This window comes from Dermacentor albipictus, unplaced genomic scaffold (genome assembly GCF_038994185.2).
Source record: "Dermacentor albipictus isolate Rhodes 1998 colony unplaced genomic scaffold, USDA_Dalb.pri_finalv2 scaffold_29, whole genome shotgun sequence".
In the NCBI taxonomy this organism is placed as follows: domain Eukaryota; kingdom Metazoa; phylum Arthropoda; class Arachnida; order Ixodida; family Ixodidae; genus Dermacentor; species Dermacentor albipictus.
In genome coordinates, this window is record NW_027225583.1 from 3,175,295 (window position 1) to 3,198,786 (window position 23,492).

General features: G+C 47.3%; 1 protein-coding gene across 2 annotated transcripts in view; it reads right to left on the reverse strand.

Annotated features, from left to right (window-relative positions):
* Nucleotides 1-23,492, reverse strand: part of LOC139052695 (ATP-dependent RNA helicase TDRD9-like) — an 83,871-nt gene that overhangs the window by 25,906 nt on the left and 34,473 nt on the right. For both annotated transcript variants that reach the window (XM_070529740.1, XM_070529742.1), the window contains 13 exons: nucleotides 20,441-20,545; nucleotides 18,506-18,603; nucleotides 17,210-17,341; nucleotides 11,768-11,930; nucleotides 10,915-10,978; nucleotides 9,606-9,669; nucleotides 8,047-8,265; nucleotides 7,163-7,578; nucleotides 6,407-6,494; nucleotides 5,384-5,491; nucleotides 3,686-3,790; nucleotides 2,297-2,398; nucleotides 22-144 (listed from right to left, as the gene is read on the reverse strand). In XM_070529740.1, coding sequence (XP_070385841.1) covers nucleotides 22-144; nucleotides 2,297-2,398; nucleotides 3,686-3,790; nucleotides 5,384-5,491; nucleotides 6,407-6,494; nucleotides 7,163-7,578; nucleotides 8,047-8,265; nucleotides 9,606-9,669; nucleotides 10,915-10,978; nucleotides 11,768-11,930; nucleotides 17,210-17,341; nucleotides 18,506-18,603; nucleotides 20,441-20,545 — 1,787 coding nt within the window. The remainder of the gene's footprint in view (nucleotides 1-21; nucleotides 145-2,296; nucleotides 2,399-3,685; nucleotides 3,791-5,383; nucleotides 5,492-6,406; nucleotides 6,495-7,162; nucleotides 7,579-8,046; nucleotides 8,266-9,605; nucleotides 9,670-10,914; nucleotides 10,979-11,767; nucleotides 11,931-17,209; nucleotides 17,342-18,505; nucleotides 18,604-20,440; nucleotides 20,546-23,492) is intronic.

A 23,492-nucleotide genomic window follows, 5' to 3' on the forward strand; every position in this document is an offset into this window, starting at 1 on the left:
AGGGGCGCACAACAAACTCACCCGACCCACAAGGTACTGCTGCATGACCAAACGGCTGAACATCTCCAGGGCAGGCTTCGTCCACTGGTCCTTCCCGCTGGCCAGGGCCGCAGGCCTCACTTCTGCCAGCTTGCACTCAAACGCCTGGTTGCAACATGGGGGCGCAGACGCATTATAAAGATATTCAGTCACTTCGGCAACCAAAATTTTAATCTGCTAAGCTATACCCTAATAATTCTGTATATCTGTGCCCGTCACTTTGCAATTTGACTTCCGGACTGTATGCAAAAGCCGGAAGTGTGCTATATACAAAACTCGTCTAACCCTAACTGAGATGGTAGACCTCGGGCTAGTAAACGTAGACAAGGCCTCAGCCTCTCTCCGTTTTGTCCCTTGGACCACCCAGACTGTTTAGACGTGTCTCTCAGCTGCAACAGCGCTATAGGTTAGTAGGAGCATAGCCAGCTTGGTTAGAGCCACGGAGTTTCCTACAGGGTAACATATTTAACAGGGAGTGGTGGGCTAGTTGGTGGTCGATATTCGAATGCATTATGTAACAGTGCGAACGACAACGGACAAAAAAAAAAAAAAACACACACAAGACAAACGTGGATCCGTGCTTGTCCTGTGCGTTTCTTTTTTTGTCTGTTGTCGTTTGCGCAATTACATAATGCATTCCTACAGGGGGCTGTGGTGCCGGTGTCCATAGGAGCTGCAAGCACTGCAGTGCAGCCAGCATGGAAATGATGGCATGGGTGCATCGTGCAAACTTGCTGTGCCTCTCGAGGTTTTACAACCATGGAAAGTGGCAAATTACACCGAACCTGATAATGAAATGGTCCCGGACGGTGCCTGCTCTTTACTGTCGGCACCGGCTGCACGCGGAACGGTGATGGAGTCGCACGATGAGCGGTCCTTTTGTCTGTCACACAGATGGGCCTTACGATAACCCCCCCTGCCATAAAGTTCGGGTAGCCCTTCTACATTCAGGAGAAAAACTGGAAAGCAGATCTTTCTGTGCAATAAATAAAAGACTGCCGCAAGACACAGGTCCACTATTAAACCGAGAGCCTTACTGGTGTTCAGTACAACAGAACGTCACCAATTCATTAGTTACGTTGTGGTCGAGCAGCATGTGGCACACAATACAGTGCTCCTCTGTGTGATCGAGGAGGTAAGTGAATTTCGCCGCGCTGGCTTGGCTTGACTCGCTAATGGCCTCCAAGATCGCACTGATGCCAATGCAATCTCGGAGGCCACACCCAGCTTCCAGATTGTGCGGCGTGTCGCCGGGAGAGGGGGAGAAGTGAATGCACGGCCTGGGTGTGCCCCCGAGATCGAGTTGGGGTGGTCTCCGAGGCCAGCCTAGAGAATAGAGAAGTGAATGCACTCATGCTTCGCACTGCCGCATCTAGCTGCACAGCATGGCGCAACTCGCGCAGGCTTGCGCGTGACCCTTCAACTCACGCCGAGGAGATCTCGAAGGCCACACTCAACTGCACCTGCCTGCGCGGTATGCCGCATCGAAGTGAATGCACTAATCTTTTGCACCACCGCGCGTAGCCACGCAGCCAGGCATGCACAAGAAAGGAGAATGGAGAAGTACGATAGTACTGTACATAGTGATCTGCTGCTCGTGCGGTGGTGAGAAAGACCAGCTTTGCTCAACAATGCATTCCCCACAGGACTTATGAACTGCCGCGACAAAACCGTGCCGAATCCCGCGGAAAGCAATGTACTCGGTGTGCAAGAGTAGGGTATCTTTTGGTTTCGAAGACAAATCTAGTTCATTATATGTCCACTGGCCGGACAATTTCACTTCGTTAAAATGAGGCTTTAAATACATGGATCGCTATGGAGATTTCAAGGGGAATTTCATTTACATCGGTATATCCATTATTTTGTTACACCCCGTTTCGATATTTCACATGCACCCATCAAATCTAGCCACTTGAAAAAAGAAAGCCAGCTGTAAATACGCCTGAAAAGCAACGAGAGGAGTAAACGAGCTGGGTGACGACATGCTGGCACCGACAGTAAAAACAAAGCCATCTGCCTTCCAATTTACTTTGTTAGAACGCTTTACACATATTCAAATTTCCAGTACAGGTCCAATCAGAAGTGCTTCAAGATGCAGCGACACATCTTAAACCACATTTTTTTATAATATACAAAATTCTGCAGTATCACAGCTTTTGCTTTTGATGTGCTATCTTGGCATGCGCTATTGTGCGTACGGTTTCTCAGGGGGGTTAAAGAATGACACAGCAGGCAAGCAAGACTAAGCATGCCTCACCTGAGCTGGCGTGGTGAGAACGTCCACGTGAGTCTCCGGGTCAATGTTCCTGAGCGCGGCTACGCCGACGTTCTCAGTATTGCCGTAATCGAGGAAAAACACCTGCGAGCAATTGAAGTGATCCCAACATCACGCACGGCTCGTGGTTTGGCACCAACACTCTAAACCCACACGACATGTCACCCCACACACCCGCACCAAAACGCAAAAGTAATCGGCAGCCACATCATCAGCTTTGAACCATGGTGCTAGAATAGTAGGAAGTGGTATAAGCCTGCAAATTCATGCGGAATTGCCACGCAACTGGTCGCTCGAGGCGCTTAGCGTGTATTCGTGGGCTTCTTTCACGCTCGCAAAAACACTTATGTAGCACGCACTGAGCAACAGAAAGCTTTATCGGGAGTTTTTCATGTTGCTCTACAATTTTCTCATTGACAGTTTTAATTTAATTATAATATTTGAGAAGTTGGTGCATTAATTAGGGCTAACTATGTAATTAGACAGAATGAGGTTAATCAAGTAGGACTAATTATGTAATTAGGTAGAATGAAAAAAAATGGTCCGAGTATCCTCAAGCGATGGCAAACAACATTACCCCGGTTCTTCGCATGTTTTTAAACTACGACTAAAGTTGGCTGGGACACCCTTCATATATACTGTCGCCGACCGATGAATCGAACACCGATAATCCGGACATGCTTGGTAATTCGAACAGCTTCGTGGCACCGCCAATGGCACCATAGGCCTAATGTGTAAAGAGGACAGATATTTCGGACAGCCGCTAGCTCTACATTTGATTATCCAGACTCCGTCCATGGCTGTCGCGTACGCCAGCTCTGTCGCCATTATCTTCTCTGGCAACCTCGACGAGACATGAAGTATGGCCTCAGAGATTACACGCTAAATGGAAAAATCCGAGGCCTTGCCCTGGTTGCCGCTTTACGCCTCTGAAATTTAACGGCAAATGCCGATCTTGGAGGCATTGCTTGAATTGCAAGGTCACATCAACATCGCGATCATCACATCCTTTTCCGGCACCCTCGTGTGTGGCCTGCTATCGCCATTCTGTTTGTTGCACAGAGTTCCCTACAAGATACTAGAGGGAATTCTGGTGCTGCAATGGTTGATCCACCATGGCAATGATGGGAAGTAAATGGATTTGTCTGATCTTCGCGCTCCCTGGAGAGTATTGTTATACGTGGGTTCGACTGTATTACTAATGTATTGTATTGTGCATGTATTATGTGCATTGTAGGCCGTGTGCAGATCATGTAATCTCAAATGGCGTCCCCCTTTCCTAATGCTGGTCTGGGGAGATATAATAAATAAATAAATAAATAAATAAATAAGTAAGTAAGTAAGTAAGTAAGTAAGTAAATGGCGTCTCACCTTCACCAATTTGTTGGCGAGCATCTCCTCGATCCTCGCCCGGAAGTAGACTCCCTGGTATGGTGCGAGCACCAGCATGTCGGGGGCTGGCTGGGTCGTCAGGGGCTGCACGGAAGCAATCATCAAACTGTGCAATCACAGTCAAATCCCGATATAACGAATCACACAGGACCACTGGAAATTGCTCGTTATTCTGAAAGGTCGTTATGGTGAAAGCCCCACAATTAGACATTCTGCCCGTCAACTAGGGGTGCGTGAATATAAAAATTCTCGAATACGAATAGAATACGTATGGAATACGAATACTTACCTTCATATGTCGAATCAAATGTTGAAGTTAGGTTAGGTTAGTTAGGAACAGCAAGTTAGGTTAATTGGTTATGTTGGAACATTTCAATTGCATTGTCAATGCTAAATAACGACTAGTAAGCGGTTATACTGAAACATTGTGTATTGGGCTCACGTTAACTTGGAAAAAGTAATTCCCACTAGCCGTCCTCACCAGCCTGTGCCTTATTATGCCGCATGAAATGCCTGCGCAAACGGCGTCTCTGTTGAGAAAAATATGTTTAAATACACAGCTTCTCAGCGGGTATGGGTGTAGGACAGGCTTTGCCTCTGCAGAGGATGCACACACGCTCCCTGTTCAGCATTGGTATGCCCTCCGGTGACATCATGGGCACGCACAGACCTCGTGTTGCACGCAGGAGATGCCAGGTCGCATATTGTGACCGAACAGTGCAGCCAAGCTGTCTCGAATACAAATGCCCGTAAACTTGGAGGCATTTGACCCTGTGCCAGTCGTCGCTTATCACACTTGCCAAACAATAAGCTCAGAATTGGGGTGAGATGAGATAGGAGGGAGCTGCAAAAAAATATATATATATAAATAAAGTGCACACTCAGTGTCAACAAGTCTGTGCTCGTTGCTGCTGAGAGGCTGGCTTTTCCGCACAGTTTAGACGTGTAGTGGGCAAGTGTGCTTTACAAGTGAACGTTCGCTAGCAGCATTAAATTATCGCAAAATTCAGCACAATATTGCCCCAATATTTATTAGATTACACAGAAACAAATCCTAAGAAAAGTGTTTGCTCCTGCTCAGCCAGCAATGTATTCCATCTGATTCGAACATTCCTATCCAACCGAATATTCGAACATTCTCGAATATAAATTTTTCAAATTGAATACAAAGACTAAAAATATAACACTCGATAATATCCTAACTTTTCAAATATTCCCACACCCCTATTATCAGCCCATCAGTTCATAAGTTATCACCATGTGAGCTATCCATGAAAACATCGTTGTTGCGCATGCGAGGGCGGCTCCGTCAACGCTGTCATGCGGCTGATTAGTCCACAATCATGTCCATTGCGTTAATCCAGCGTTATCAGCATCAAAGGGGGGGAGGGGGAGAATAAGAGCAGTTAGCCAAAGATACGACATTGACAAGTCGTACAAGCACGAATGGAGATATTGGAGGGACTTAGGCTTTAGTGTATGCGATTTTTTCCGGGGGTTATATACGGATTCCTTTTTTTCTTTCCAGGAAGCTTTAATTAGGGATGCAGGTTACGCAAAGAAAAATACGGTATGCATGCACTGCCTCTTGACAATGCACGTTGTTGCACAAAGAAAAAAAAAAAAAAGAAATGTGCACACACACACACACACATACACACACACACACAAACTCACTTTTAAGTTCTTGCCAGAGTTGTGGTTGATAATCTCATTCATGTGCTGCTCCACAAGCTGGGAAGACTGGTCCGAGTATCGGGCGTAGAAGTGGCCGCAGTCCACCACCTGCCAAAGGCCGCAACGAGCGGGAGACATGCTCAATGGTGCTGCGACACTCAGTTGCAACTAATCGCTTTTTTTCTTGTCCCTTAAAATTTCTATCTTTGTGGACAGCATACGGACCTCGTCGGCAACACAAACTCGACTGGAGTCATCAACTCGCAGATCAAAATACCTAGTGCAGAGAAAGGTGGGGGAGAATGAAGCACGACTCAGTGGCACGAAAACTTTGTGCAAATTTCTCAGTTGTTGTGGCAACTGTAATGGCACTATCACCATTTCAGTCCACAACAGGCCAAAACAGTTGTAGAAATACGCAGTTATTCAGTTTAACATCAGTGAAGAAAAGGTAAAAGCACTAGAGTAGGTCGAGCGCCTGTTGCGAGCTGGAACCTTAAATCGTCTTCTCCGAACCTTCGGTTAATAAATGCCTGTTAAGAAGCGCTGTTCTATGCTCTCAAGGGTATCACCTTTTGCTAAGGCGTGTCCCAGTAATGTGGCAAACATTACAGGCACCGCTGTAGAAGCAGAAGACCTCCTCATCCGGGACGAATAAGCTCTGGGACTGACAAAAGACGCCACGAGAAATGGCAGTTTCTTTCCACCCACATTTGTTTGTTTTTTTCGTTCTGTGCTGCACAATTCGTGGGCCCGTTGAAGTTGACAGAACCGATGCCAAAGTATCGAGATGTGGCCGAGATCTGCAGAAGGATCACCGCATAGGGCAACGCCCTTAGAAGGTTTGTAAGTGCAGAGGGTGTTTCATTAACACAGTGGACGAGATCTTTCGAGATTTTGAAAAGTAGCCAGTGTCATGCGGTCAACATTAAGGAGCAGGAGGGCTGACGAGCTTCCAAACACTGTCCTGACAAAAAAAAAAAAGAAGAAGAAGAAAGAAAGAAGACAAAAAGCAGTGCTCACGTGAGTACAGTACATGTTGACTGTCATCTGACTCGCTGGTGGCAGGGGGACTTTCTTGAGGGTATCCATGCGGGGCACCACGATCAAGCTGCAGAAGAAGAGACACGCTACATCATCCCTCAACAATAACCTTGGCATTGCTTGGAGAGAGGGGGGGGGGTGGAGAAAAAGAAAGAATTCAGGCAGAGGACTTCCTTCTTTTTTATCTTGACAAAAAATGCACAAAGGCACTTCAATGGCTGCGAGGTACCCCGCGGTCTCCCATTCGGGCAACGTGGGCTTTTAGAGTTAGCGCTGCGATCGGCAGGCCACTTTGAAGCGTAAGCGACTCCCCCAGTGTGAAAAAAATGACTCGAGTAAACTTTTGCACGAATGACACAGCCTTGGAGAAGCAAACACATAAACTCACAATTGCTTTTATTGATCTTCGAAAAATTGGCTAAAGCCTGCCAAGGTTCCAGATAGGCGTATATAAGATTTTTAATTACATATCCATGTCGAGCTATTTTGTGATCACCTTCGATATACGTACATATCCGGGCTCAACTGTAGTATGCCCAACTCATATAAGAGCCATCCCCCGCAAAAAGGGAAGAGAACATAAAATGCAGCCCTCCCACGAATAAATGCAGTATGCATGCATTTTCTTCATTAAGTGGTTGTTGCGAGTACCGCCGGTGCCTGTCTGGTTTTGCATGCCCCGTTTGTTGGTGCCTTGTTCTTACGGCCTATGCCTGCAATCACCGCACCACCCACCGGTTGGACTTGAGCCGCTTCTCGCCATCGCCATCACTGCTCTCCAGGCTGCGCAGCCTCAGCAACCGCTCCAGCTTCTCCTTGGCGTCCTCGGGCCGGAACAGGGACAGCTCGAGGGGCAGGCGCAGCTGGCGCATCTTGACGGCCGTGTACACCGCGGGCAGGACGCCGTCCCGGCGCTCCTTCTGCAGGAACTCGATGGCGGCGCGCGACTCCTCGAAGACTATCTTCATGCGGCTGCTGCAGGGCGCCAGCAGGGAGCGCAGGGCGTGGTCGTACAGCACCCCCTGGTTCTGCGGGATGCCGTGCACCATGACCGTGCACAGGGGGTCCGTCATCAGGCCCCGACAGCAGGTCGTCTCGTCCAGGTCCTCTTGGACGAAGTAGTTGGGGTAGAATGCGCCGCCGATCACCATCTGCGCACAGGAGGCGTGCCGGGGAAGCCCGCAAACTAAGTTCAAGCCCGGAGACATCCCATGCCACTGCCCGAGCGTAGCTTTCTAGCTGCATCGGCATACTTGTGTACCTCCTATCTACCTTCCACCACTTTGAAACACGAGTCTACTGTGCCAACAGCTCCCCAATGGGCGTTGTCGAGGGTGGTCGTCAGTGCTGTCGTGTTTTGGAGGGGTGAAAGGGTGATGGGAGAGCGGGGCACAAGTGTGTCGATATGGTGAGAAAGCTCGCCATATGATGAGGGTGATGAAGGTCTTTTGTAGGTGAAAGCGCCTCCAAACACTGAACCTGAGTATGGCACTCTGAAAGGACCAGCTCAACGTGCTCCGAACTTTTGATTTCGACCGGCTAAATGTGAGAGTGCACAGCCGGAGCGCACCACCTCAAAGACGATCAGCTGAATGTAGCGTATCCGTAAGTAAGCCCACCCGGAGGATGACGAGGTGCTGGTCGGGGTCGAGTGGGGGCCGGTTGGGGCGGTCGAGGTAGTGGATGTTGAACTTGGTCAGCCGCATCTGGATCTCCCGGACCAGCTGCTCAACCTCGAGGAGGCGCTTGAGCTGGAGGAAGTTGCGTGAAGCCCACTCGCGCTCATTTAGGCCGTCGCGCCTGGAGAACACGCCCTGCAGGCGCATGTTCTGCCACACCTGCGAGCGTGGGAGACGGGAGGGGTGGACGTGAAGGAGCAATGCGATGATTTAATTGCGAATACTACACCCACTAAAGACCAACTGCAACTTCAAAACCTCGAACTGTGTGAAAAGGTCAGTTCCAGATATCGCTGACATAGACCAACCTCTGCTCAAAATTATACATTTGAAATATGTACGGATGCATCACGGAAAGCTTCCAAAAGTAAGCATTCTGATACCAAAACTGAAAAAAAAAAAGGTCACCATTACTGCTCACCAGAAGTGACAGACAACTCAGAATGCACAGCTCTGTGGCGTGATTTTTGAAATTTGGTGGAGACTGTAGCTGCAAGGACCATTCAAGGATTCCGCGGATGCCAACAAAAGTTATTCAAAGGGGGAAAAGAAATCTTACTCATACACATGCGCTGAAAAATAGTGACATCTTCTTAGTTGCAATTTCTCATAGCTAAGCGGCTGCTGAGTTGAACACACGCTTTAATCTCTTCAGGTCACTTTTCTAGGTTAACTTTTCCAATGTAATGATGTTAATCGCCTTCTGACATGGTGGTTAGTATTGTTTAACATTTATTTTTATTTCCAAGGGTCCTTCAATCTCGTTTTTCCAAATTCAACGGTTTTCGAGGATGTCAAGGAAGTGTACCAACCCTGATGATAACCACTAACTGCCAGGTGCAAGCATTGTATTCTTAAGTGCTTCTTGAAAGTTTCCGATAAGAAAATCGGACCATTACGAATGCAGCACCTCTGCCGAGACTGCTTCAATAGTACTATGTGTTACTCATTTATGAGAACCTTAGGGAAAATCAAATTCTGTTGCAGTTGGCCTTCAATTGCCAGAAGTGGGAAAACAAAGCAAAACACGCACACAAAGACAAATAAAATATAAATGTGGTGTCAAAAAGCCTTAAAATACAAGTGCTATTGTATTTAGTAACGCAAGGCCTGCACTTGCATTTTTCTTTAGAATACTTCTACAGGGTGCGGGCCTCACACGATCCAGACTTATGGCTACTGAATGAAGTCTCAAACTATACAAGCACTGCTATGCAGAATAATGCAAGAATTTTTACGGGACGATTTTATAAAATTGTCTCGCTGCTTCCACATCCCTTGTCAGATGAGAGCTCGCCTCAGTGTGCCCACCCAAAACTAGTTTGCGATGTCCATACCGATTGAGACTCCCGTCACCTTGAGGCTTTTGACAGCCTCGAATGAAATTGTGCGCTGGGCGTCAGATACCCACAGGCACACTTTTTGTTTGTCCCAAAAAGGTATGATGCAGCTAAACAAGTCCAATGACACATTTGATGCCCACGCAAGCACAGTCGTACCTTGTAGGCCTTCAGCATGGCCAAGCAGTCGCTGAACGATCCCTCGGCCCAGGCCATGCGAGATCTGGGGGGAGGGCAGACAAAAAAGTCAAGCCCAACTTGAGAATTTCCACAACAGTTTTGACGTTCAAGGCAGGTTGCTAATGGCACTTGTATTTCGGCATGAAATTAAAAACAAGGGAAGCTTGGCGATCCTTTTCTACGCTAGTAATGAAAACTTGTTCCGCGAAGTGAATGAATATAGAGGCTTACCACTTTCCTGTCCGCACCTATACCCATTATTAGCCCATTATCAATGGTTTCAACTCCTGAATAAGCGGAGTCAAAGTACGAAAGACCACAGGTTACTGGGGCACCATAACTGCAACACGAGTCACAAGTACAGTGAAAATGGCGTCGATTCCAACAAAACAACTTATGACTTCGGTCGACTTGTCTATGGATTGATTCAAGACATAAAGGTGCAGGTTGGCAATGTAATGCTGAAAATCGCAGAATTTAGGACACTTGTTTTAAAATTGTGAATTTTGCCGTTATTAGAATGTAACACGAGGCTCGTGTTGAAGCAAAGAAAATCATTAAAATAACTCTCAGTACAATAAAGTAAATACGGTAATCGCTGTCCCCTAAGCTCTGCCAAGACAGATGCTGCCAGTAAAAAGGTCCCTACCGGGGTCACCATAGGAATCGGGTCACCCTAGGAATTGGGCATGTGCATGCCAACCGGTTAAATTTGAATCATCCGGCTAAGGTCAATTTTTGGTTCTTGCAGAAACACATGGGCGCCTGTCGAGACCTTCGGTAGGGATTGAATTAACAACAACAACAAAAAAAATCTAACTGAAGTTGAATTGCCAGAGGTCTACGACTACTACCAGAGTACCCAATGCATGAAAAAAAAAAATAATCTACACAGGACAACACATGGAACGATAAGGCAACAGACTAGCACGAAGCTACAAAGGAGACCCAGTACGAGTTTCTCAGAAAGAAAGCTCCGCCCAGGAAAGGCGGAGGAGCAGTTTTCCTTCAGCTACGAGGCCCTTTTTTAAAAAAGCTGTTTGGGCTTCCATTGTAGCTTCATGCCACAGTTGGGTAGATGACCATTTTCCACTTTCATGTCATTGTGCATACGAAGGAGCAACTTGCATCGCACAAGGCTTGTGCAGAGTTGATCAGCTTTTTCCCGCCAGCATCAAAGTTTCGAAGCACAAAGTTTTTGTAAACATTAGGTGATAATACATGGGCGATGGGGCTCGAGAAACCTGCATGCGTGTGCATGTGTGCGCGCGTGCGCGTGAATACTTACTTGTATGCTTCAAGCATCTTCTGGAAGGGCCTCGAAAACATGGACTGGATTGAGAGGCAAGCCGCTGCACATGAGAAAAAGCAGAAAAAAATAAGGATAATAAACTGGAAGACATAAAATCCGAGTACCTTAAACGTAAGCTAAAGCTACACTAAAATCTGGCAAGTTTGAGATATTGCATTTGATGCTTGCTAACATGCACCTAAATTAAAAAAGAAAGGACTGCCTGAAGATTACCTGCATGTTGCAATTGGATAGGGGGGAATCCAAAACCTGATCACAGGCATTGGCAACAGCCCACCATTTTCAGCAGCATCAGTGCATTTATCATATGATGGGGACAAAATTTTTTTGCGTAGGTTGGTGACAACAGGCTGCTTTTATATCAAAAGCTTGCTCAAAGAAAATTGATTTTATGTGCTAAGCTAACAAAAATGGAGCAGTGTTCCATGTTTTGTTCTTCCAGAAACTTGTGCGAGTCATCGGATGAGCTAGCAAAGTGTTAGTTAAGGCTTGGGCCACCATCTCATTCGTGATGGCTACTGGGTTGTTCAAAAAATGCGGAAGACACCAATCACAATGGACCACATGAAAAATACAAAGTGGATTACAAGCCACAACAAAGTTTGTCTGACAGTGACAAAGATGGCCATGAAATGTATATACATAGACATTCTGTGAAGGTAAATTCTACAGGTTTCATGCTCTAGACAGCGAAAATGGGATGGGGGGGCTACAGGCGATACGAGATGGGGTGCGTATTATATTTAAGCTCTGCGCATGTTACATACGGGGACACATTAGACCCCAGTAAATACGATACATTCGAATTGATAATTGAATCCACACACACCCATGATGATGCAGTCATCCATCACGCCAAAGACGAACCCAAACAGGATCATCTTGCTGAGGCAGACGTCCATGGGCAGTTGGGCCATGACCTTGCCCACAAAGGTCAGCTCTCCATCATACGGGTAGAAGGTGCCGCCAATCACAGTCGTCAAGGCGCTCACCTACAAGGTTAAAGGACATTATGGAAAAGTCCACAAAACCTGCCTATCAAGCTTTATATACACTTGAAGCTCGTTACAACAAAATTGAAAGGAGGTCTGAAAATACTTTATTACATCCATTATATCTTTACATCTATTATTGCAAATTATTGCAACAAAGAAAATTAAATTATGGGGTTTAAGTGCCAAAAGCACGATCCAATTATGAGGCACACCAAAGTGGGGGACTCCGGATTAAAGGGGTGGAGACATGGCAATTTGCGCTCGCACATTCTCCGATTCAAGCGTTGCATACTGCTTCAGGAAGCATGATACACACCGCGGGATTCATATATTTTTGATAAATAATTTAATAATAGCATTATTATACCGAACGATTTCGGTTTCTGGGCTCCAGGTGACGCTATGATGTCATAGGAGAGGAAACAACACGACTTGGTCATGTAGGTCACAAGAAATATTGACGTACAACTATGCAGCGTCGTCTATTCATGCATACGCATGCTCAGCCAGCAGAGGTAAACAACTGGCAACTCGAAGTGCATGTCACGATTATTATAATTATTGAGAAGAGCGACAACAACGGTAAGAAAATATTGCGGCTTGTGAGCATCGGTGATTCATTCCGAAGCGTCGTCAGCTTCAGCTTTTAAGTGAACTGGAGGAGGCCTAGCGACGATATCGGCGCCACCGAGCGATCAGCGGCGGTGAGGCTGCCATCGGTGCCAGTGTGACCGCTCCTCGGTCGCCGATTGGCCACTTCGCCGTACGGCTGCCACACAAATGGGTATCGGATCCCATCCCCTCTACAGCAAGGAAATCTCGCCGTTTGCGAGCAAGACCGCCGTTGCACGGCGGCCCGCAAACGGCGTGCGGCGAGTTGCCATGCTGGCAACGTGGACGGGCCTTTACACGTTGAGAAGCGTCAAGCGAACGAGAGACCGCTCCCAACTGCCGAACTATGCGACTCGCAGATGCTAAGAATAGGGGCAACACAAGGACAAGCGCTTACCAGAACTGCTGGGTTGTTTAAGCTATAGTTCGGACAAGTAGAAAGAGGGCTGGAAGAACTAGAAATGAACTGAAGCATAACTACGAGTCGGCCTAGTTGGAATAGATTCATCTTAAAACTTTTTGTGCACAAAAAGTTTTAAGCATGCGCTGCTGTGTGGCTTCACAGCAGCGCATGCCGCACTGCTGTGAAGCCACACCTCTATGCAAGGTTCCCCGCCATTCAGTTTCATTCGCCTAGGGAACCCCGCCTCCTCCCCACACCTGCGTGTGGAAGCTCCCTTCTCCCCTCTTTTACGATCGCCCATTCCCCTCGGCTTTACGGGTCGCCATTTTCGGTTTAGTAGTTAGTGAGTGGTGCCCGCGGTGCTGGCAAACTCTTACGTCAGGCGTTTCTGTGGCGGTCCAACAATCTGCGCGACACACACTTAACGATGTGGCGCTAAGCCAAATCGTCGCGATTCTCAGCTCGGTTGCATTTGCTCTATCGCCATTGTTGATGCGAGGGCTTCTCCGGAGAAGTCCGCATTGTCATTCGCTGTCGTGCGAGTGCTAGCTGCGAAATGATCCGATTCACATCACATATCATGCGACTTGTCCGTCCACGATAACATCTCGCGTGTCAACCCTGCTTTAACAGCATTGTCGAAGAATGGGGGCAACGGAGCCACTGGTCGAAGATACAATGCAGACGAGTCGAACATCCACGAATGGAGAATTTTTGTAATGATTTGAGCAGTGCTGTGTGCAGTTACTTCCATGAATAATGCGCAGGGATTTTTTTTTCTTTCTGGGATGCTGTAATTGGGGGTGCAGATTATACACGGCGGCGGGTTATACGCGCAAAAATACGGAGGGCCATTTCTTGCATTCTTAATCACCAACGCTGGTGCCTGGAAATCGTACGAAACTGCATCGCATTGACTAGGTTCTACTGTAAATGCACGCCGATTTAGTTTGCACTTGTTTGATTGTTTGATACCCTCGAAAATTCAAGATTTGGTTAACCCGCATATTCTTTCCGATTTCGTGATATCCAAATTAAGGGGGGACACGGCTCTTTGGGACCGAAAATCGGTCAAAAAGCCCGATTTTCAATCTTTTCATTTTTGGATTCATGGCATAATTCTGCACCTTTGAGCAAATTTCCATTTAAATCTGATGCGTAATTGCGCCGTAATGTCGATTTAAAATAATGTAGTTTCTGAAAGCGCCCTTTAAATTGAGGACAAACAGCGCTAGTTACGACCGCGCGCCGTGCAAAAACGAAAAGCCGCACCTATGCCATCTTGGTCTTGTTTGAAAGACCGCGCGTCCGGCTTCCCACCCTCTCTCGGCCAGCCACCATGTGCCAGCCGCAGTAAAATAAAACAAGCGCAAAGTTTTCTTCAACGCGCGTTCTTATTGGTCGGTAAAAGCACGTGACCCGAATGGCACCATCTGATAGGCTTAGGCCGGTTGCCCTGGCGTGAGCGCTGCACATGCCGCCATTTTGAGCAGGTCCTCGCTACTGCACGGAACTATGCCAGGGGGACCGAAGAAGCACCATTCCGTGTATATGTTCAGCCGGAGACGAAGGAAAACGAAAAAGAAAGTAGGGGAATCGTCTTCTTTTCCGTCTGAAGTAAGCGACCGACGAGGAGCAAGTGCAGACGAGCAGCCGCATGATAGCCGCGGAGAAGCAAACAAGGCATCGCTGGACGACGCATCGCTGAACAGTGCTCCCATCACTTCTGCGGATCGTCAGCCGCCCGATTGTCGCGGAGAAGCAGAAAATGCTTCGCTGGACGATGCTTCGCTGGACAGTGCAGCCAACACGCCTGCGGACGCCAGACTCGCCGATCAACGCACGGACGGGCAACCGCCCTGCCGCGGAGAACCAAACAATGCCTCGCTGGAAGTTGCATCGGTGGACAGCGCACCCGACGCGTCTGAAGTGTCCGCCCGAGTGAGAATTGACTCGAAAACTGTGACCGACAGCGACGTAAGGGAGGCAAGCGCTCGTGAAAAGGCTACGCTCGAGCGGCTTGCGTCGACGGCAGCAACGACGCGAAAGATGGAGCAGTTCACGGAACTCGGCGGCGCGGCAGCGTCGGTAACAGACGAACGTAAGACAGCGTATACTGCCGTCGACATGCGTGCGATAAACTCCCTCCTTGGCTTTATGCGCTGCCAGACTTGTCAAGGACGCGCGGAGATGGTGACAGGAGATCGCGAGTACGGCCTCGCAGTGAAACTGATGCTCATCTGCGAGAGGTGCGGTGAGATAGCGACCGAGTGGAGTTCGCGACGGGTACAGAGTGAAAAGAAATGCAACCCGTTTGAAATTAATATCCTTGCCGGGCGTGCGATGCTCGCAACAGGTAACGGCCAGACAGCCATGAATGACATTTTCGCAGCGATGGGCCTGTCTGGCCGAGGTCTCCACAACAAGACGTTTCAGCGGCATTTGAAAAAAGCTCTGAACCCCGGTGCGACGCGCGCAGCTGAGGCTGTTATGGTGCAGTGTGCAGAAAAAGCGGTTACACTTTACGAAAACTTGTGTTTTGGACACAAAGGCAACATTGCTGTGTGCTTTGATGGCACCTGGATGACGCGGGGCCATTCTTCGCATATAGGAGTAGGCGCAGTGGCGGAGCTATTTACCGGCTACATCCTGGACTACGTCGTGCTTTCAAACTTTTGTTTGGGCTGTGAAATTGGGCCCAGACTCGACTCTGATGAGTATGCTGGGTGGAGGAAATCCCATCAGTGCCAGAAGAACACTGATTGTAAATCTGGCCAAATGGAAGTTGAGGCTGGATTAATCTTGTTCCAGCGTTCTTTAGAACGCAACAAAGTAAAGTACTCAACCATGCTGTGCGACGGTGACAGCCGCACTTTTAATGCTATCAAGGATGCAAAGGTGTACGGCTTTGTAGATGTTCAGAAAGAAGACTGCATCAATCATGTACAAAAACGTATGGGTGCAGCGCTTCGAAACCTGCTCCAGAAGCACAAAAGTGAAGGCATGCGGGGACTTGGTGGCAAGGGGAGGCTCACAGCAGACCTCATCAACAGGCTGAGTGCCTATTATGGTCGAGCACTCAAGTCTCACTGTGGTGATGTTGACGCCATGCAGAGAGCGGTAATGGCAACGTACCACCATGTCACGTCAACCGACAGCTGCTCTAACCACAACCTGTGCCCAAGTGGCAAGGATTCTTGGTGCCGTCATAATGCGGCAACAGCAAAAGGTGAGCCACAACCAAGGCACAAGTATAACTTGCCAGCAGACGTGGCAAAGGCCCTTTTGCCTGTGTATGAGCGCTTGGCAGATGTAAAGCTGCTGGATAGGTGCAAGCGAGGGAGAACCCAAAACTCCAATGAATCATTCCACTCAGTCATCTGGAGTATGATTTCCAAAGAGCAGCATTTCTCCCTTTTTGCTGTGGAGGCAGCCGTTGCAGAAGCAGTGCTACGCTTCAATACTGGAAATGAATATGCAGCAACAGCCATTCTTCAAGAAATGAATATGAATGTGACAGACTCCGGCTCAAAAAGAGCCAAAGAAAAAGACTTGCGTCGCACCACTGCTTCCAGGAAAAAACGGGCATTATCACTGGGCCTCCAGACGATGGCAAAAAAGAAGCACCAATCTGGGATGCACCCAGATTATTCCCCAGGTGCATTTTCGTAATTTGAGGTGCTTTCGTTCTCATAAAGGTGCTTGAAACCGTTTTTCTTCGTTTTCTCAAAACTACAATTTTGACACACAAGCAGTTTTGGAGTGAACATATTTCTGTTTGTATTTGTGCTAGCACAGTAATTTTTTTTTTCCCTGAAAACAGAAACTCTTACTCTATGTAGTAAGGCTAATTTCACTGCGCATATTGGTCAGTAACATTTTTTAAAAAGATACTGTGTATAAAGCAGGTGAGGGAACTTTTACTGCAATGGGTTTAGCGACCCCTAGATTTAGACCTAATTGGCCTAGGAGACTCATTCTTGTTTTACTACATTCCTTAGATGTTAAACATTAATTTGGTATGCTAAATTTTATCATTGCATCAATTGTTTGGGAAATTATCAAACTCCAAATGAAAAACATAATATTGTAAATATTTTGAAAACTGTTTATTGTATGGAAAAAATAAATGCAGATTTAGAATCAGTGCATAAAACTTACTGAAACATAGAAGTTTCATTGAAATCAATCCACAAATAAAAAAATTTTTTCAAAGAGGGGTGTCTCCCCTTAATAAGTTTTTACTGTGGAACAAACGAACCTCCTTGAGAACCAGAATGGCTCGCTCAATGTCACCCAGGTCTGGCGGGTCCAGACAGAGGCCCAGTATAGCCCGAGGCTCGTCCAGCGCCAGCTTCTTCACCTTCAGCACAGTCAGCTCCAAGGGGCAGCGCTGCAGCAGAAACAGAGCAACACAACATAATGAAGCATAACAATGTAACGTAACTGAAGAGGTCAAGCAAAAGATGGAACTCTCTTGTGTAACATTGCAAGTGAAAACGGACATAAGCAATATGCCCCTAGAAGACCAGCAATGCAGGGAAGACAAAAATAAAGTTTAATATACTATGTCTGAATGAAGACACACAAACACCACACACTCTTTGTGCACAAGTCGATAACATGACTTTACTACAGCCTTCGCGTCATATTTAGCATCGCATCGTTCGTAGCAGCTTTTCAAGAAAAGGACAATTACAGGATTTTTCGAGGACTTGCGAAGTCCTGACAAAGTATTTTCGACAATAAAAGCGTCATTGTGGTTCCACAGCTTTGAAACGGAACATTTGTGTTTAACAAGCTAGAGCGTTTGTTACACTTCAATGCAAGAAAGCTAACAAGAAAAAGGCTCAGCAAGCAAACATGTAACTATAACACACCAAATAGCATAGCTCTCTGCCACAATCTGCCTAACTAGACAGGGTTAGGTCACCTTTTGGATTGCGTTAATCTTGTTGGCCAGACAATAAATCTCCAAACAATACCCACTAAGCTTGCCCAAAAGCTATACTGCGAGGGTTTTTCAAGCACTTGGTATCACTCGTTGAAGGACATGGCATCCATCGATACCCTTAACTATTGCACACAGAACACAAAAGCAGCCACTAAAGTGACTATCTGAACACGCGACATGTGTCTGGACTTGCCCGGTAGCAGAGTGCACCTGCCGACGACCGAGTGCCAACTGTGCGGGCAGCACTCCAGTGCACCATGCTGCCACTCCGTTTGCTTTCATTGGCTCAGCACCAAATGGTACGGCGCTCCCCTAGGTCCAAAGCCGAAAACGTGTGATGAGCACTTCGTCCTCTCCCACCTAGCTGTGGCACTCTCTCCTCTCTATTCCTTTCTTTGGCCGTACATAAGCCAATAGACAGGTTTTCATCCGCCTGAGCGCTCTAATGCCAACACACACACACACACACACACACACACACACACACACACACACACACACACACACACACACACACACACACACACACACACACACACACACACACACACACACACACACACACGTCTATGCAGACGAGAAAGCCGTGGGGCTGGTACAAACCTGCATTTCAGGTATGCCATATTCTTGCAGGACGTTCTGGTAGAAGGACTCGGGTATCATGCGATAGAGGCGACCTTCAGAGACACGACCGGCACGACCTGCATTCGAGAGAACAAAAAGAGGGAAATGAGGATGCAAGACTATCCCTCTCGGTGTTCTGTACAACAAGCGTTTCCTATCGAGTTGTCTTCAAAAGAACGAAACAGTACATGGTTAACAGTAAACAGGTGCCAAGAAATGCAACCATAATGAGTGAGCACTGGAGAGGTGAAAACACAACATGAGTTCATTCTTGACCACATCATGCAACAAGCAACCATGCAGAGGAAGCATAAGAAAAAATATTTTCCAACAGTCAGAGAAACATATTTCATTCAGACTTATCACATGTTTTATCAGACATTGCATTGTACTACGCTTCCACTGCTTTAGGCTTTGGAGTCTGACACGAGCAAACATTCACTCAGAGCCCCTCCATGGAAAATCAAGCATTCTCAATTTGTTAGCCTGTTGACTTTGAGCAACTAATGCTTGTGTTTCAGTTGGCTGGCATTACCACATAAAAAAGGCAAATACTACTACAGTTAAACCTCAATATAACAAATTTCGATAGAACAAAATTCTCGATATAACAAAGTATTTAACTTTTCATAACCTCTTGTCCATAGAAAAACATGTATTTAAAACCTCAATATAACAAAGTGTGTTTGTATGCGATCTCAATATAACGAAATTTCACTGCTACCACAAAGGAATGCCGAGACAACAGATGGTAACTCCCGCCGACACAGATGGTCAAATGATTGAATTACAGGTGGCTACTTGCAGACGCATCTCACAAATCACAAACTGCACAACAATAGCGACAGCCGAAGTGCAGCAAACTCGTGTTCCGTATAAAGTCCAAGTGTGATAAGTTCCTACTGCGCCCAGTGCACGGTGTGCGAGGGTGAGACAAGAATGATGATGACTTCATGAGTGACGCCTTCCCGCAAGAGAAAAGGGAAAGAGGGGAAGGGGTGCGAGCTTGCGGCAATGTGATCAAGCGCGAGTGGAGGCTAAGTTGGCATGCGTCTATTTCTGGCCTGCGTCTCGACCGTAGCTGCGCATGGCCATAGGCGCGGCCGAGTGCAGACGCGGCCACTGCTGCGTGTGCAAAGAGTGGGCGTGCTGAGCTGGCGTGGCACCATGTAAGATGTCTATTCGCGCGTTTAGTATTGGAGGTTGTGTAACCTAGTTTTGGTGATCCACTGGGGCGAGATGCAGCGTTTGCTCCCTGCTGCGGCGCTTTTCCCTATAGGGTCGTCCCAGTGCGCGCGACACTATCAGCCGTGGGGGCGGAGTGGCTGCGGAAGCGTGGCTGGCTTCGCTTAATTCATACCGCCAGTGTGAAGATATCGTCGACATACGTCACATGAAACCATATCATTCATCGCCGGCTCCCATATTTACCGAAATGAATTGCTTTCTCATTCAAATTTGCTTTTTTTGACTGCCCAATAATTCGGAAAACTGACTTTCACTGACTTCATTATATCGAGGTTTAACTGTATGTGCCCTTTGTTTTGTGTACATTCCTGTCCTGTTCCCGAAAGTGCGGTCAAACATGTTCAGCTTGTGCTCCACGTGCCAAAGTGGCGACAGATTGAGGTCAAAGGCTTGACACAATAGAGCACGCTTACCAGATGGGCTTCCTAACCTAAAAATGAAGTTATATTTAATGAAGTTATAGCACACAATGTGCAGCAGTTACCTGTCCACCAGCTTGGTAATGCTGAGCAGGATGCTAACATTCTCTTCAAATCTCAGACTGAACATTCTGCATGACGCAAAAAGCGTGAACCAAGTGCACTTTGGCGGCAAGCTCACACTGTTATTTTTTTTAGCTCTCTTTCTCTCTGTACTTTAAGAAACAAACCACTGCTGGATACCGACCTTGCCTCTGCTTGCAGTTGGCCTTTGACGCCCACTCCATCTTGAGGCATGAGTACTTTGTTTCCGGGTCACACACCAGGCACTTGGTCAGGCAGAAGTCCACAACTGAAGGGAGGCAAAATATACTGCATGTAGACGCAGTGTAGCTTTGATTGACTGTATAACGAGGAAATTTTATTTCAGCCATTGCAAGCTACAGCAATAAAGAAAGCCAACTGGTGCCAAAGATGAAGACATGACCCACAGTGATGATATTCACAGATGAGGAAGGTCAAACTCAAATTTTATGCGGGATGATATGTATTGATGAGGAAGGTGGAATTCAGATATTGTACTAACGCTGAGGGGAAATTAGTGTGAAAGCAATGCCAAGTCAACATAAATTATGTGATTAGAGTAGCTTACACTTGAATTTCTCAGGGTAGTTTCAACATTCTGTTCTTTTTCGTGTTGGAGGTTCTTTGCTGTGCACTACAATTCTTGCCAAGAAAGAGTTAAGAAGTGCTCATATGTGCTAACCGATTCTTTCAGCCTCCAGTGCATGCCACACTGTCTGACCGTGACAGAGATTAACTGCTCCATATGTACAGTCACCAGCGTCTTGCTCGGATCTTGCTTCGAGTCTTGCTCTTAAGCTCTTGGCGATGGCTTGTCTTATCAGTGTTTCATTAGTGCACCAGCGGAGCACTGCAAGCATTCATTCTCGTGCGATGCTCACCCCTAGACAGTTGCAGACACTACTAAGCGACAATCGTGCTGAAGCTCTCTGGACAGTGTTGAAACAATACTGCAGAGGGGTGACATGTTGGCGTGACAGAGCATGCGACGCAACTGCTTCTGCTCAGGTGAAACACCCTGGCAGCCATACCAGGCATCTCAGAATGCTGTCGTGACGAGAGGCACCAACATTGACGTTGCTGGTGTCCTACCACAATGGTGCACAAGATGCAACCACAAAGGAAACTGCAGCCTTTGGAGCTTGAAGTTTACTGTCCATTATGCTAAGACACAGAGCTGAACAGAGCTGAACAACAGGAACACTATAGTCTGTAGGCACAATGCTCATGCCAGCTGCGGAAGGTGGAACACTACCCTGGCTCCACTGAGCCAATTGAGCAGAGTATGACAGTGTGTCCACTTAGCTTCATCGCTTTAGCAGCTGAACTCACTGTTTGTCCATCACATTTCTAGAAACATTGTAGCCCACCATGCTTGAGTCAAGCACGCACAGTTGATATCGTGACAGCACGACAGCCCCGATGGCGAAGGCAGAGCAAGCATGCTTCGAGTACAGTAGAACCTTGTTCATTCGTTCAGGAAAAAACCCAAGAAAAACATACTAACCGTGAAAACACACTATCCAAAGTAACTACAAAATTTGGCAGACTCAACTATTGTTGACATCTCACACATTGCTAAGCGTCGCGTGGATCGCTGCGGCACAAGATGCGTTGTTTACCTATTGCATGGTATTTTAAGAGGGCGACGGGAAACCGAGACGAGATCAAGCTGGTGGGTGACGCTGGATGCCGCCGAAGCGAAATGTGATGCTCACATGACGCCTGCAGCAGGGAACGGCGGTGCGTTTGGATTATTGCCTAGTAACAGCGTGCAGTATGCTACCAATGGCACTACGCACCACACGCTGTAAAGCACATAGGTGAAGGTGCTTATGGCAATAGGTTTGGCGGTAATAGCTGTGAATACAACATGCCACGACCCGGGCGGAGATTTGCTTGCTGGCGCCAGGATAAGAAACTGTGCACCATCATTGTCGCGCGAGACGGGCGGCTATATGCTTTTCCCGTGAGCACGCCTCACACTTTTTCTTGTTCACATGGGATCTAGTGGCCTGGAAACATATACGATCGCAGTCTGCAGCAGGGAATGGCACTGTATTTCGGTTATCGCCTATTAAAAGCATGCACTACTGTTTCAATGGCACCACGCACTGTGAAACAGATAGGCAAAGATCCTTATCGCAATAGGACTGGCGGTGATAGCTGTGAATGCTGCGTGCAACAACCCTGGAGAAGATTTGCTGGCGCAGAAATGAGAAACGGAGTGCACGCCAGCATTTTCATGGGAGACAGGCAGGCGAGTATTGCTGTGAAGCTGCCGTGGCAGGCAGCTACATACTGTTCTCAATGGCACGCACCTCGCGCATTTTCTTGTTTGCACGGGATCTGGCGGCCGGAAAACGTATCACACGATCGCAGTTTGGCGACATACTGACGGTGCCAAAAAATTGTGTTTTCCGGGAATGCAGGAACTGGCAAAAAATGAGGGTAATGGGGTTATTTTTGTGTTCTCAACTGTGAGCATTGGCGCCGGGAAATTGTAAAACAGGAACGTATCAACGAGGTTCTACTATATTCGTATACTGTATCTACTCGACTCTAACACACCCTCGATTGCAGCGTGCACCCTTTTGACGTGGTCTAAAAAAAATAAGAGTCCTTTACGGCATTGTGTGCCTCATTCTTTCATATGGAAATATAACTTTCTCTCATTTGGAAAAACAAATATTTACTCCCAATGCACTAAAGTTGCGATAAATAGTAAAGTCGCAGTTTCACCTGAAAGGCGAAGCATCGATTGTGATAGCAAATTAGTATACAGCTATACGAAAAGTGAGGATAGCAGTTTTACCGGCTATATGACCTTTTGAACATTTGCTTACTAAGTAAATTAAAAAGCATGGTGTCGCGCACACACAATCAAACATGAACATGTCTCTCGCAATGACCGTGGAAACTATCAAAACGCTCAAGTGAGGAAGCGCGGTAGCAGGAGCGAACAAATTGACTTTTGTGCGGCCTCTCGCTTCAACACAAACTAAGCGAGGAGAACACAGTGCGGTGCGCCTAGATGCATACACTGTCTCCATCATATTGCTTTCAAGATGGGGACTGCATGGCCGCGTCGTACGTAGCAGCCGCCGGAGTAGAACGCCTCTCCTGTTTGCGCCAGTCCCGCACGCAAGTCTCAGGAACTCCGAACGCCCGTGATGCGGCCTGATTTCCGTCCATCTCCTCAACATGTGATCGCT